The sequence below is a fragment of the Gordionus sp. m RMFG-2023 genome, chromosome 2 (assembly GCF_954871325.1).
Source record: "Gordionus sp. m RMFG-2023 chromosome 2, tfGorSpeb1-WG-v2, whole genome shotgun sequence".
NCBI lineage: Eukaryota > Metazoa > Nematomorpha > Gordioida > Chordodea > Parachordodidae > Gordionus > Gordionus sp. m RMFG-2023.
In genome coordinates this window covers 6,776,917-6,789,779 of record NC_088776.1, presented here as the reverse complement: position 1 = coordinate 6,789,779, position 12,863 = coordinate 6,776,917, and the positions used below count along the sequence as shown (strand labels likewise).

The 12,863-nt window shown below is 26.0% G+C and overlaps 1 protein-coding gene across 5 annotated transcripts in view; it reads right to left on the bottom strand.

Moving 5' to 3' along the window:
* The window catches only part of LOC135924749 (histone-lysine N-methyltransferase SMYD3-like), a 28,243-nt gene that overhangs the window by 3,745 nt on the left and 11,635 nt on the right, over window positions 1-12,863 (bottom strand). For 2 of the 5 annotated variants that reach the window (XR_010571389.1, XR_010571391.1), the window contains exons 8-9: window positions 10,999-11,326; window positions 10,538-10,647 (exon numbers count right to left, since the gene is read on the bottom strand). Coding sequence is in view for 2 of the 5 variants with exons in the window: in XM_065459854.1 (XP_065315926.1) it covers window positions 10,539-10,647; window positions 10,999-11,326 (437 nt within the window). In the remaining 3 variants the exon portion in view is untranslated. Of the gene's footprint in view, window positions 1-7,479; window positions 7,578-10,537; window positions 10,648-10,998; window positions 11,327-12,863 lie in introns of those variants that run through there. The other 3 variants (XM_065459854.1, XM_065459855.1, XR_010571390.1) reach the window with 3 other exon arrangements.

The following is a 12,863-nucleotide window of genomic DNA, read 5'->3' as shown; positions in this document are numbered from 1 at the left end:
TTTTTAAAAAAGAGGTATTCGTACAATTATATTATCCAGGGTTCTTAGCTAACCTAGTTTAAAAGTTATTTATTTTCTTGTATCTACACATTCACTTGAATCTAGCTATATAATTTGGTATTATCACATTATATTACAGGGAAACCTATGCGTGAACATGGCCACGAATGCTGTAAGCGATACGTACGGGGGTAGAAAGATTGGTATTTTGCATTTTTAGCCATAAAAATTTGAATATTTTTATGTAGTCTAAATCCCTCATCTACAAAATAAAAAAACTATTTAGCTCTTTACTCATAGTCATAATACTTTAAGAGCTATGATTAATTATGTGAAATGTATGCCATTTTGGCCGCCAATTTATCACATATACCCAGTGTAAGATAGTTAAAATAAAATTGGGCATAATATTGTAAATTTGGCATCTATTAATCCATCACTTAAATATAAAAAATTCATTACAATAAAGGAATTTTTTTAAAATTTATCAAAAATAACACATTGGCGTCGGTCTAGAAATAATAATTTTTTTTTCAATTGGATAAACGAAAATAGTTTATGAATTATTCTGCACATATTATATTTATTTTATTTTTGTCATTTCAAAATTTAATTTTTCGCTAATTTAATTTTTGTAAATAAAAAAAAATGCTATAATCTCTGAAAAAAAAATGAGAAAGTGGGAAGTGGGAACAACGAACTTACGCAATCACCTAATCCATAAGGAGCGCTTGAGATAATTTTGCTCAAGATCGGAATCGTAAAAAACCCAGTTCAATACTATTAGGGGCGATTTAAGCTATATAAATATGTTTTTTATGATAATTTAACATTTTTACTATATATAGTATACGACGGTGGTGCGCGCAAGCCCGTAACCAAAAATTTCCTATAGGGGGAGGGGGGGGGGTGAGGAATTTTTGTAAAATTCTATAATATTTAAAAATTGACAATAATTAAATAGTATTCCATGTATAATGGTTTTATGAATTATGAAATGTATATGACTGCCATGTAAAGTAAATTTAACCCCGAGGCTGAAAATTTTGATTTTGAATTAGGGTACAAATGAAGCCATTACCATCACTACAAAATAAATAGGTATTGAAAAAAATATGTATGAGAAACATTTCATAAGATGTGCTATTGCCGGAATACAAGTTTTTTGGCTAGTGTGGAAAGATTAGAAAGTTAGATCTTCTTTTCTAGCCATAAATTTAGAACATCCAAATTCTGTGTCATATGCTAAGTTATCAAATAAATGATATTTATACACCTAACCGCGATGCAACATTTATTGCGCTCTTGAACAAACATTCACCTGATCACACAAACACATGCGCTCCTCCAAGATAGTCCCACTAGTAATGCAAAATTCCTAAGAATTTAAGTCTAAATTAATAATTAAACACTCAAAATATTATATAAATATAATACAATTATAAAATAAACAATTAAAGTTCAAATAGAAATGAATTCATATTATTTAAAAAAATAGAGGATAAAATGGTTTAAAAATCATACCCAGAATCAGAAATACATTCACTTGAAGATATATATTTCTTCATTGGTTGTTTTTATTATATTGGATTCTGGGAGATTTTCGTCATGAAGATATTGATTGAGTTTTCTAAACAAAATCATCTAAAATTCACAGAATAGATTTTCTATACATGTTGGAATACATATCCGGTCAAATAAATTTTACAAATTTAAATCTTCCCTCAGGAAATGATTTAAAATCGAGAAATTCTGAATCTCAATGGTTTCCATATCCAAATACTAAACATGTGTTTGCTAGTTCTTATGGAAGTTGAAAACCAGCTTAATAGATAAATCGTTAATTACAATTTATAATAAATCATTAGTTCAAACTTTTAATAATTTTTGTTCATAAAATAATATCTGATATTTGCTGTGGAATTCATGTTTTTGAATAAAATAAATTATTATAATAGTAATTAATGGCATGGATTTGGCTTCAATTAATGTTATTTTCGTAACAAAATTATAGAAATTTATATTTAAATATAGAGAGAATAAATTATAAAATATTGGCGCAATAACTAAGAAATTTAAGCCATCTAAAAAAAAATTCCCTTGGGCACCAATAAATAATAAAGCTAGATATGCTTTGAATGTATGATAGGCGCATTTTTGGGTTCAGATTCATAACAAAGAAATGTTGAAAATTTAAATGAAGAATAATGATTCATTTGCAGGGTTTCCCATTCAAAAAAGGAAAAGTTTCAATCATAAAAGGAAAAGATCCGATCAAAAAAGGAAAAGTAAAAGGTTCAATCAAAAAAGGAAAATGTCCAAACAAAAAAGGAAAAGTGTCAATCAAAAAAGGAAAATTCCCAAAAAGAAAGGAAAAAGTCCGATCAAAAAAGGAAAAGTGTCAAATCAAAAAAGGAAAAGGTATTAATCAAAAAAGGAAAAGTATCAAACAAAAAAGGAACCGATAATAGGAAAAGTGTCAATCGAAAAAGGAAAATTCCCAAAAGAAAAGGAAGTGTCAATCAAAAAACGAAAATTCCCATTCAAAAAAGGAAAATCGAAATTTTTTTAAATTTTTATTTATTTTTGTCATTCCTTCTTATTTTTTTTTTTTATTTTTTTTTTTTTATTTTTTTTTATTCAATATATAGTTTTCTCACATCAAAAATAAAATAAAATAAAAATATTATATTATATAAAAACCGTGGTGGGACTACAAGTTCCCAAAAAACATGCTTAATTATATTTTAAAATTATGATTTGTAGGTTTTGTTTTAAGAAATAAAATTCTTTAGGTTCTGATGTAAGGGCTCTTATCTTATCCCCTATATTTTTTAAAAACTTTAAAGTTCCACTTGGCATATGTCCAAGGGAAGAGATAACAATCGGTGTAAAAATATAATTTGTGAATTTGGAATATTTCATTGTTTTTTTTTCTCGGCTATATCAACCGGATTAGAATTTAAATTTTTTGGGAAAGAAGATACGCATGTGAAGTCCCAAATTAAGGATTTCCCTAAAGACCAAGGCACGGAAGTTAAGCCATCAGGTCTTAAGCCATCATCTAACGATAAATTTGTAGGCTCCAGGATGTTTGGTATTCGGGCCCTGGTAAGAGAACGGCTAATAGCTAAATTAATTGCATATATGATGAAAAAATAACGTAAAGAATTGTTAAAAAATGGACCTAAATTTATAAATTATTTTTAAAAACACAATCAAAAATGAGAAGAAAAAATATAGTAAAAAAAATAAATTGAGAAAAGATACAAATAAAGTAAAGAAATCGCAAAAAGTTAGAAATAAAATAAGAAGGAATGACAAAAATAAATAAAAATTCAAGAAAAATTGAAAAATTTATAATTTTCCTTTTTTGATTGACACTTTTCCTTTTTTGTTTGACACTTTTCCTTTTCTTTTGGGAATTTTCCTTTTTCGATTGACACTTTTCCTTTTTTGTTTGACACTTTTCCTTTTTGATTGAACCTTTTCCTTTTTTGTTTGACACTTTTTCTTTTTTGATCGGACTTATTCCTTTCTTTTTGGGAATTTTCCTTTTTTAATTGACACTTTTCCTTTTTTGTTTGGACTTTTTCCTTTTTTGATTGAACCTTTTCCTTTGTTTGGACCTTTTCCTTTTTTGATCGTACCTTTTCCTTTTATGATTGGAACTTTTCCTTTTTTGATTGGGACTTTTCCTTTTTCGAATGGGAAACCCTGTAACAATTACAAATGATACATAAGCATTAGTTATCTGCATGGGGTCTAATTTTTCAAGCCCGGCCCGTAAAAATATTTTTCTATTTGTCCCGAAAAGCAACCCTAAATAAAAATTATTTGCCCGCCCCTTCCCCGGCCCAAATTTATTTAAATATTTTAAAAAAATTTAATTTTTTTTCTTTGATTGTAAATAAAATATTCTGCAAATAAAAAAAATATTAGACCCTTATTTCTTGCAAGAATTTTAAAATATATCAATTTATTTGACAAAATGTATTCATACTTGAAAATTAATCGACCCGGCCCGGCAAAATTATTAAATATATAGTAGACCCTTCCTAACCCGAAACGAACATTATTTTTTTAAATATATTTAGGGCCGTGTTCGGGGCGGGTCGGACCGGATCTCTAATAAGCATATACTCCCTCTACTAAAAAGTTAGGAAAATCCGGAACTGGTTAAATGGGTATTTTAACTAAACCCGAATATTACCATAAAACTTAAAAAAAATATTGATTAAAATTTACTTTAATTTTTATCATTTATGCCTAAATCATAAATATTATATATTCCTTAAAATTTGATAAACATATTCATTACGATGATGACGATAACACATTTAGCTCTGATGTAAATGATTTAGTTTTATATTATTTTTAATGAATAATAAATATTTGTCTTAATACTATTGTACACCATAGAAAATATAGAAATATTCTATAACTAGATTTATATGGATGCCCCCTCAATTACGATATGCTATTCTGCCCAGTTAAAAAGTGGTTTCTTCTGACGAAGATATTAATCTTCCTCAAAAATGTGACAAAATTGAATCCTCTAAAATAAAGATTATTGCTAAATGTTTTACGAATTCAGCAAATTACTTTGTCACTATTTAAAGTATGCATATCAAAATTGTTACTATATGGATGGAAAATCTTCTATCAGCCCAAATAATTTTTGTAAAAAAAGTAATAATATTTAAATGTTTTGCTTTAATTTCATTTCATTTTTAGTATTTTTTTTCATAAATAATCACTTGCGTTTTTGCTAAGGACAATGGGGTTTATTTATAGGGTTTAGGTATCAAGAACTGTTATTTATTTAAATGTTCATTGATAATATTTTTGATGATAATTCGCTAAAAAAAATATTTTTTAAAATACAAATATAATATTATTTTTTTAAAATTGTATTTTATGCTTCTTATTATTATGACATAAATTTTATAAGGCTTTCCATATTCTACTGTACTTCGAACTCTGAACCTTTATCCGGACCTGAACTTTTTTTAGAACTAGGGTTCACAGCCTTAGTTAGAATTATTATATTTTGATGGTCAATGAATTTAATAAATAAATAGTTTTGAGGGGTGATTTTAATATATCATATCAAATTTGGTACATATTTCTAAAAATTAACAAAAACATAAAAATCTTCTCAATATTATTATAAAAATCGTTTTTATCATATCAATATTCATATATATTTCTAAACTTTGGTAACAAACAACTTTAACAAAAACATACAAGAATCTTGTCAATATTATTACAACAATCGTTTAATTGATTTTTCTATATTTTGTTGATGTATTTAACATAATTTTGATTTAGTAAAGATACTTCTGACGATATATTTTATTAGCTAAAGAAAGTAAAATATATTTTAGGAAAGTATGCCTAAATAGTTAGATGATCTATGATATAAAACTGTTGAAATTTCTAAGTAATTTAAATTATTAAGATATATTTATTTTATACTTTTTAGGTCTCTATAAGCGGATACTAGCTTGAATAAATTTTAACGGGGATGTCAACTTAAATGGCAAAGACTTAATAATTGATAGCACTTAAGTGTAGAGAAGTGTTTCAAGTTAAATTTGAATAATTATTTTATTTATTAGATATTCTTATTTGTAAGCATATATTTACGTTATTACTCTGAATCTAAAAAAGTAAGAAGAGAAAAGATAAGTAAAGATAAGATAAGATAAAGAAAAGATCGTCTCCAATCCTCTCGATTCCGATTATTTTGCCTTCCCTTCCGTGCATTTCCTTCTGATCCTTGCTTTTCCCATGCCTCCCCTTCCGATCCCTGATTATCCGATCCAAACCTTTCTGATCTTACCCCATCAGATCCCGGACTTTCAGATTCCGTCCCTTCCGATCCCGTTGCTTCCTATCATTCTGTCCATACCGATCTTTCCTGATTTCTATCCTTCCGATCTACTCACTCTTGATACCTATATTATCCACCCCTTCCATTCTTTGCCCTTCATGTTCCATCAGGTATATTCCAGTCTTATCTACTCCAGTACTTTCCTTAACCCTTCTTTCAGTGAATAAAATATAGAGTATAAAAAGATAAAAAAAAAGAAAATAAAAAAGATAAAATAAAAAGATAAAAAAGAAAAAGAAGAAAAGAAATGGAAATGAAATGAAATAAAAAGAAATGAAATGAAATGAAAAAAAGAAAAGAAATGAAAAAAGAAAAGAAAAGAAATAAAAAGAAAAGAAAGAAAGATATTATAAGATAAAGATAAGATGAGATTAGATAAAGATATGATCATCTCTTTCGATCCTCTCCATTCTGTTATCTCCACATCCCTTCTGCTCCCTGCTTTTCCCATACCTTCCCTTACGATCCTAGCTTATTTGATCCAACCCTTTCCTATACTACCCCAATCTGATCCTTGACCTTCACATCCCGTCCCTTTCGATCCTGTTGCTTCCTATCCCTACTTTCCGATATGGTTCCTTCCGATCTCTTCCCATTTCTATCATTTCTATCTAACTCTTGATACCTTAATTATCCACCCTACCCATTCTTGTTTCCCGTTCCATCACGTCTATTCCCGTCTTATCAAGTCTAGTACCTCCCTTATAGAAAAATAGGAAAAGAGAAAAAAAAGAAAAAAGATGTAAGAAAAGATATGATAATATAGGATATGATAAACAAAGATAAGATCAGATGAGATAAAGATATGTTCATCTTTTTCTACCCTCTCCATTCCGTTATCATTTTATATTAACCGATTATGTAAATCGTTAAATTGAATTTTGTAAAGTATATATAGATATAAAATTTATTAGATTTAGTTAGAGATATTTTTAAATTAATAAACATCGAAAATAAATATCATTTTGCTTTCCCATTTTTATACAACTCTCTACTCTACCTCCTCAGCATTAGCATTACAAGTCATATAAATTAGGGTTTGATAAAAATCTTGATATATTTTTTTTTGTAATAAACTATTTATAAGTATATAATTGGTAATTTTCATGATAACAGAATATTTCATGATGAAATCTTTAATTTTAAGCAAAAATCAAAGATTTATTTCAAACTCTTATATAAATTCTAATTAGGGATATATAATTTTATTATAATAAATTAGAATAAGATTGTAATTAGCTTAAAAAAACGCTAATTTTGGATAATGTTAGTTAAAGACAAGAAGGTAATTTTAAAAATTTTTTGAGCTCCCTCAGATTGTAAAGGGTGATGAGGCCCCTGCTGTATTTATTTTGCTATGGGAGGGGTCCAAACCCTAAAATCGCATAAATCGGCAAACCAATGAGAGGAGGCAACAACAAAAATAAACAATTTATCTTTATTTTATTTTATATATAATAAAAAAAATTTTTATACAAATGTTATATCATCATCAAATATTTAATATCACAATTAAAAATCATTAAAAAATTTATGATATAATTGTATATATAGTAATATTCTTTATGTTATAGTTTCAGGCAGAACAAAATTTCCTCATAGTACCAATAATAGATCTATTGATCTTAGTTTCACTTAATTGAGTCAAAGGATAAGCGGCGTTCAAAATCTCTAAACACTTTGATAGAAGAAGAAAAAAAATGGCATATATAAATTTTTTTATGTGCAAGAAAGAAATTCTAAATGGAGAACATCCAAGAGTTTGGAAACTTGGATTAAAAAAACGATTCGATAAAAATGGAAATATTTGATTTAAATCAAGTGAATTATTTTCAAATTTTAATTCAAACATAAAAATTCGTCACTTAAAAATCACGTGACATATTATTATAAATTTCATTTTTTTTTTAATTAATGGAAGTTATTTTCCTAAAAAATTAAATTTCGCTCCTGTACTAATAAAATCAAATAAATTAATTTTATATTATATTTTTCAAAAATTAAAAGGAAAAAGAGTAAACTAATCTTTCCGGCCTTTTATTTCAAGTTGGTTTGAATAGATTATAAATACCATAACTGAAGAAGTGGCTGCATCAAAAATAAAAATATTGAGGTTTTTATGAAGGGCCCAAGGTTATAACTTTAAATCTGTTAATCCTGCAGAGGTACCAATTGCACGGCCCGGCCCAGATTTTTTTTTTTCAAAATTTTTTTTGGCTCGGTCCGGGTTTTTTATTTGCAGAATATTCAATCTTCTATTAATTTTCTTCTAAAATGGGTATAACCTTGACACAGGCTATTCGTTTTTATAAACATGGGCTCTGGTTAAAACCATGTATAAATTATGGTAAACCCCATTCAAATGAAATTTTATGCAACAAAATTGAAATAACCCCCCATTGTAACTCAAAATTTTTATGATAATTTTTTTAAAATGGGAAAAGCCACCAACCTTAGTCCACCTAACCTCCTTTTTAAATAATTTCGAATTTTTTAACAACACTATTATGGAAGTTAATTAAAATTAAAATTCCCTTAAAGCATAGGAAAATCTTTTAGCCTTTCCTTTTAAAATCTTAATTAAACCTTTAGATAAAAATTATAAAAAATGCTTTACATTATTTTATTAAAAATAGAATTGACAATTTTTATATGTAGGTGATGTAAGTAATACTTATTGTTAAAAACACTTTGTAATTTATGATAAACTTCTTCGCTTATTAATGAATTAATTAAATTTATAGTTCTATAAATACTATTATTAAATATAAATTTATTCCTTTAATCTAATTATATATGTTTTAAATCCTTTAATCTATATCTTCAACATTTTTGTTTTTAAAAAATCTTGCTAATAAAATACGCCTTTTCACAAATGAACCAAGAGAATTCCTTTTTATTCGACAAAAAATTCAAATAGAAATTTTTAGACACAATTATGGTTCTTTTTTGGGGACTCAATTATAGAATTTTATTTTTAATTAAGTTTTATGTAAATTAAATAAGATAATAGGATTTACAATAATATCAAAAAAAAAAATATTTACATAAATAATCATGAGAATAAGAAATTATATTTAATAATATTTAATCCATAGGTTGGCGTTTATTGTTATTTAATTTTTTAGTGTAAAATGTAAGCTAAAATATTATGAAAAATTACCCATTCTATAAGTAATTATGACAATATTTAAATTTAGATAGAAAAATAATAGCAAAATTAATCTATTTTATTTAAATATTGTAGTTATTTTATGGGTAATAATATATTTAAAATAAAGTGGAAAAATCGCATTTCCTGACAAATCCATTTTACCGTAAATTATGAATAGAAGCCTAAAATCTGACTGCTATTATTTTTTATACTGGTAGAATTAATGAAAATTTGTTATTATACTGAAAAAAATATATTTAAAAATACTGGAAATTTCGAAAAAAATACTGAGGAAATCAATTAAAGCCGACTATACTGAATATAATTAAGTATAAGTAAATTTACAAATTTATACTCGAAAATATTAAAAAATAATCAGAAGTTTCAAAAGACAGAATTTGCTAAAAAAAAAAATGTATCGGGTGGCACAAAAAACCCTCTAAACGGAAGATACACTTAACCAATTTAAAATAAATCTACTGAAAGCTTGTTATTACTTTTTACTCAGATCTGTTAAATCATTAGAGATAAAAACTCATTTTTATAAATGATATTCAAAAATCAATACTATTTAAATTACTTACCTATCGGAATAACTAGGCCTTCCATTTTGTTGAATAACAATTTGGAACCAATTTCATTTGATAATATGTAATATCTTATGATACAAAATGTCACCTAGGGCACTCTGGTTTATTGTAACTGTTTGCTTTATTTGTTTCATACACAGTTATCTAATGGATCTAAGTTCAGGAGAATTTGGATTTCGGATAGATAGCAAGTAGATAGAAAATCTAGTATTTATCTTAGGTATTATCATGTATCCAATCATCAAGTTAGAATAACCTTAATTTATATTTTGAAATATTAGTTCAAACAAAATCCACATAGATTAGGGCCGTTCATACATTTGTTTTTTTGTAATTAAATGAAAAATATATGTTTCGCAATTAAAGGAGACACCGCATAGCATCATTTGAGGCGACCGAGTCTATTTGTCGTAATTCTTTAAACATATTCCCAAAAATGCCCTCCAGGTTTCGATATAATTCGTGTAGACATATGGGAACCCTAGTTGACTTTCCTGAATATACTCTTCAACATAGATAGTATTTATTTTCCTTAAATATGATTTTTAGAATATATTTTATTTTGCGCCACCCGATATAGAAATTTTTTACAAAATTCCGATGAAATATGACCACAAAAATGTTACAAATGTATTTCACTATTAATTTTTAAATTGCCCTCATAAAAAAAGGTGTTTAGTAAATTCAAATTTTTTTGGTTAAGAGTAAAACTCGTTACAAAAAGAACAATTTGCTCAGAGTTAAAATATTTTAGGTGAACTTGAAATCACTTTCAACTCTTCCTATCGACATTATCGCGTATAAGAATTACCAAAAATTATAGATAAAAACCACGCGATAAAAACTAATTATTTTTCAAGGATATTTCAATTTACACATTTAAATTTTTTCTACTTTATTTTTGTAAATAATTTGGTGACGACTTGTAGTTCAACGCTTTCGACAATGTAGCCATCCTATACCAATGTATCGCTAAATACACTTCGTATTTACCATAATTTTTTCTAAAGAATATATAAATAAAAAACCTGATAATATAGTGTATAAAATGAATATTTAAATAAAATATCGAAATATTGTAAATAAATATAAGTTAAGAAATTTTTGAAACAAATTTCTATTAGACTCTTTTCTAATAAAAAGAATATCATTCATAATATTTTTTTAAAAACTATAGCAACTAACTTAGAAAGTGTTGTCAAACATTACTAGTAATTTTAACAAGCGATTGGTTTACGGAATAGAAAAGCATAGTGATTAGGCAATGACAATCACTTAGTTATGACATTTGTGCGATTTTATAAAATAAATATTTATATCTCTTTTGAAGAGGTTTGAGTAAATGAATTACGAACATAATGAGCATCCAAAACAAAAACTTCAAGATATGTCCACTTTCCAAAGCTCTGCACATTTCGTACATTATTTTGAAGATGATCTTTGCTTCGGGGTCACGTCTCGTAAGATTTCGCCCGGTATCTATCACATTAGCGTCTATGTTTGCCTGTAGCATGGTGTTGTAAACTATGTTCGTAGAAACTGGGAATGATACAGCCTTCGACTTCTGACTAAACAGAACTTGATTCTTTTTTGTTAGGTATTGGCTAAAATATTGCTCCTGGTATATCTGTAATTCTTCTATATCCAAATCAGATTCTTGAAAGTCATATTTTGGTAAATATTCTAAATTTTTATAATAAAACTTGAATTAAAACTAGTTTCTTTTTTTTTAAAAAAAATCTTAGGAAGTAAACTTGAACTTTTGAAATGTTAATATTTTGATGATTATATGGAATGTTCAAAATACTGATAATATTGAAAACTTTTTTGAAATCCGATAATTAGTCAATTCTTGTTGATATATTTTTTATATAAATTGAGCATATCACAAAATATGTGATAACATAGTGAATCATCAGTTACAAAATAACGTTAGTCAATTATTTTTGTCAGGAAGGGGGAGGGGAGTGGAGAGCTAATTTTTTATTAAAGAGAAGCGAAAGCATAAAAAAATGCACTGAAAAATATTGATAAAAAGCGAACATAAAATTATGTAAAGGAATATTGTTATCTTTTAATATATTTATATTTCTCGTTTTAGCTCGAGGTTCCGATATCGGAACACATTATTTTTTTTATAAATAAAAAAATTTTAACCAAGAGTCTGAGCCGTTATTCATAATCGTTTCGGCCTATCACCTGCTTAAAAATAAAATTTTCTAGTAAAAAAAAAAGATTATAAAAGATACTTTCGCGGTTTTCGTGTTTTAAATTTTTTAAGAAAAATAATATCTATATCAAATTTTTCTTAAAATAAAAATATTGAAATCGCCCTACTATGCTAAAATATCTTATATTTGTCCAATTATAATAAATATTATATCTACCTTGGCCATAACTGCAGCTATTTCACGTATGCAAAGATTAAAAAAATAAATATTTTGGAAATATAACTCAAATTTGAATATTTATTATACATGGATTTTTAAATTTGTATATTTGATTATTATTGTATGGGAATTTTTAGATTAAATATTTAGTTTTTATATTTTTGTATATTTTATTTATGAATATATTTGAATATTTAGTTAATGTTTAATATAATATTAAAATAAAATTGTTATGAATATGAAGTCATTTCGAATTTTTTAATTTTTGAATATTAATTCTTATTGTAAAAAAAAGAAAATATATAAAAACCCAAACATTTATAAAAAAAAGAAGATTACTACAAAATTTGGTAATTACGTGCGTTTTGGAAATTATTTATAAAGTTATCAAATTTTGCGTTTCAAGAATTTAATAAAATTGTTTTAAATTACGTTAATTATCTATAAAGTTGTCAATTTTTACGTTTTTAAAGAATAAAATTATTTTTAAATAGCTAATATTAATTATTTAATTTTTCTTCTATTTCTAGATCACTTCTACAGTAAATTATCACCTTTACACTTCCATTAATCTACAAATTTTCCTGGAATCCCTACCATTTCCATTTAGACAACACTATATATTATCAATAAACCCAATCTTAACAATCATTAGGGGATGAAACTTGATGCCTTTGGACATTATCATTTAATAATATAAACTTGCTCGCATTCAATCGGATACAATCAAAATGAATCGATTTTTTTAAATATTTTATTTTCTAATATAAAATTAAAATGCCAAAAAATAAACAGAAATAAAAATTTAAATATAATTAAGTTATATTTCA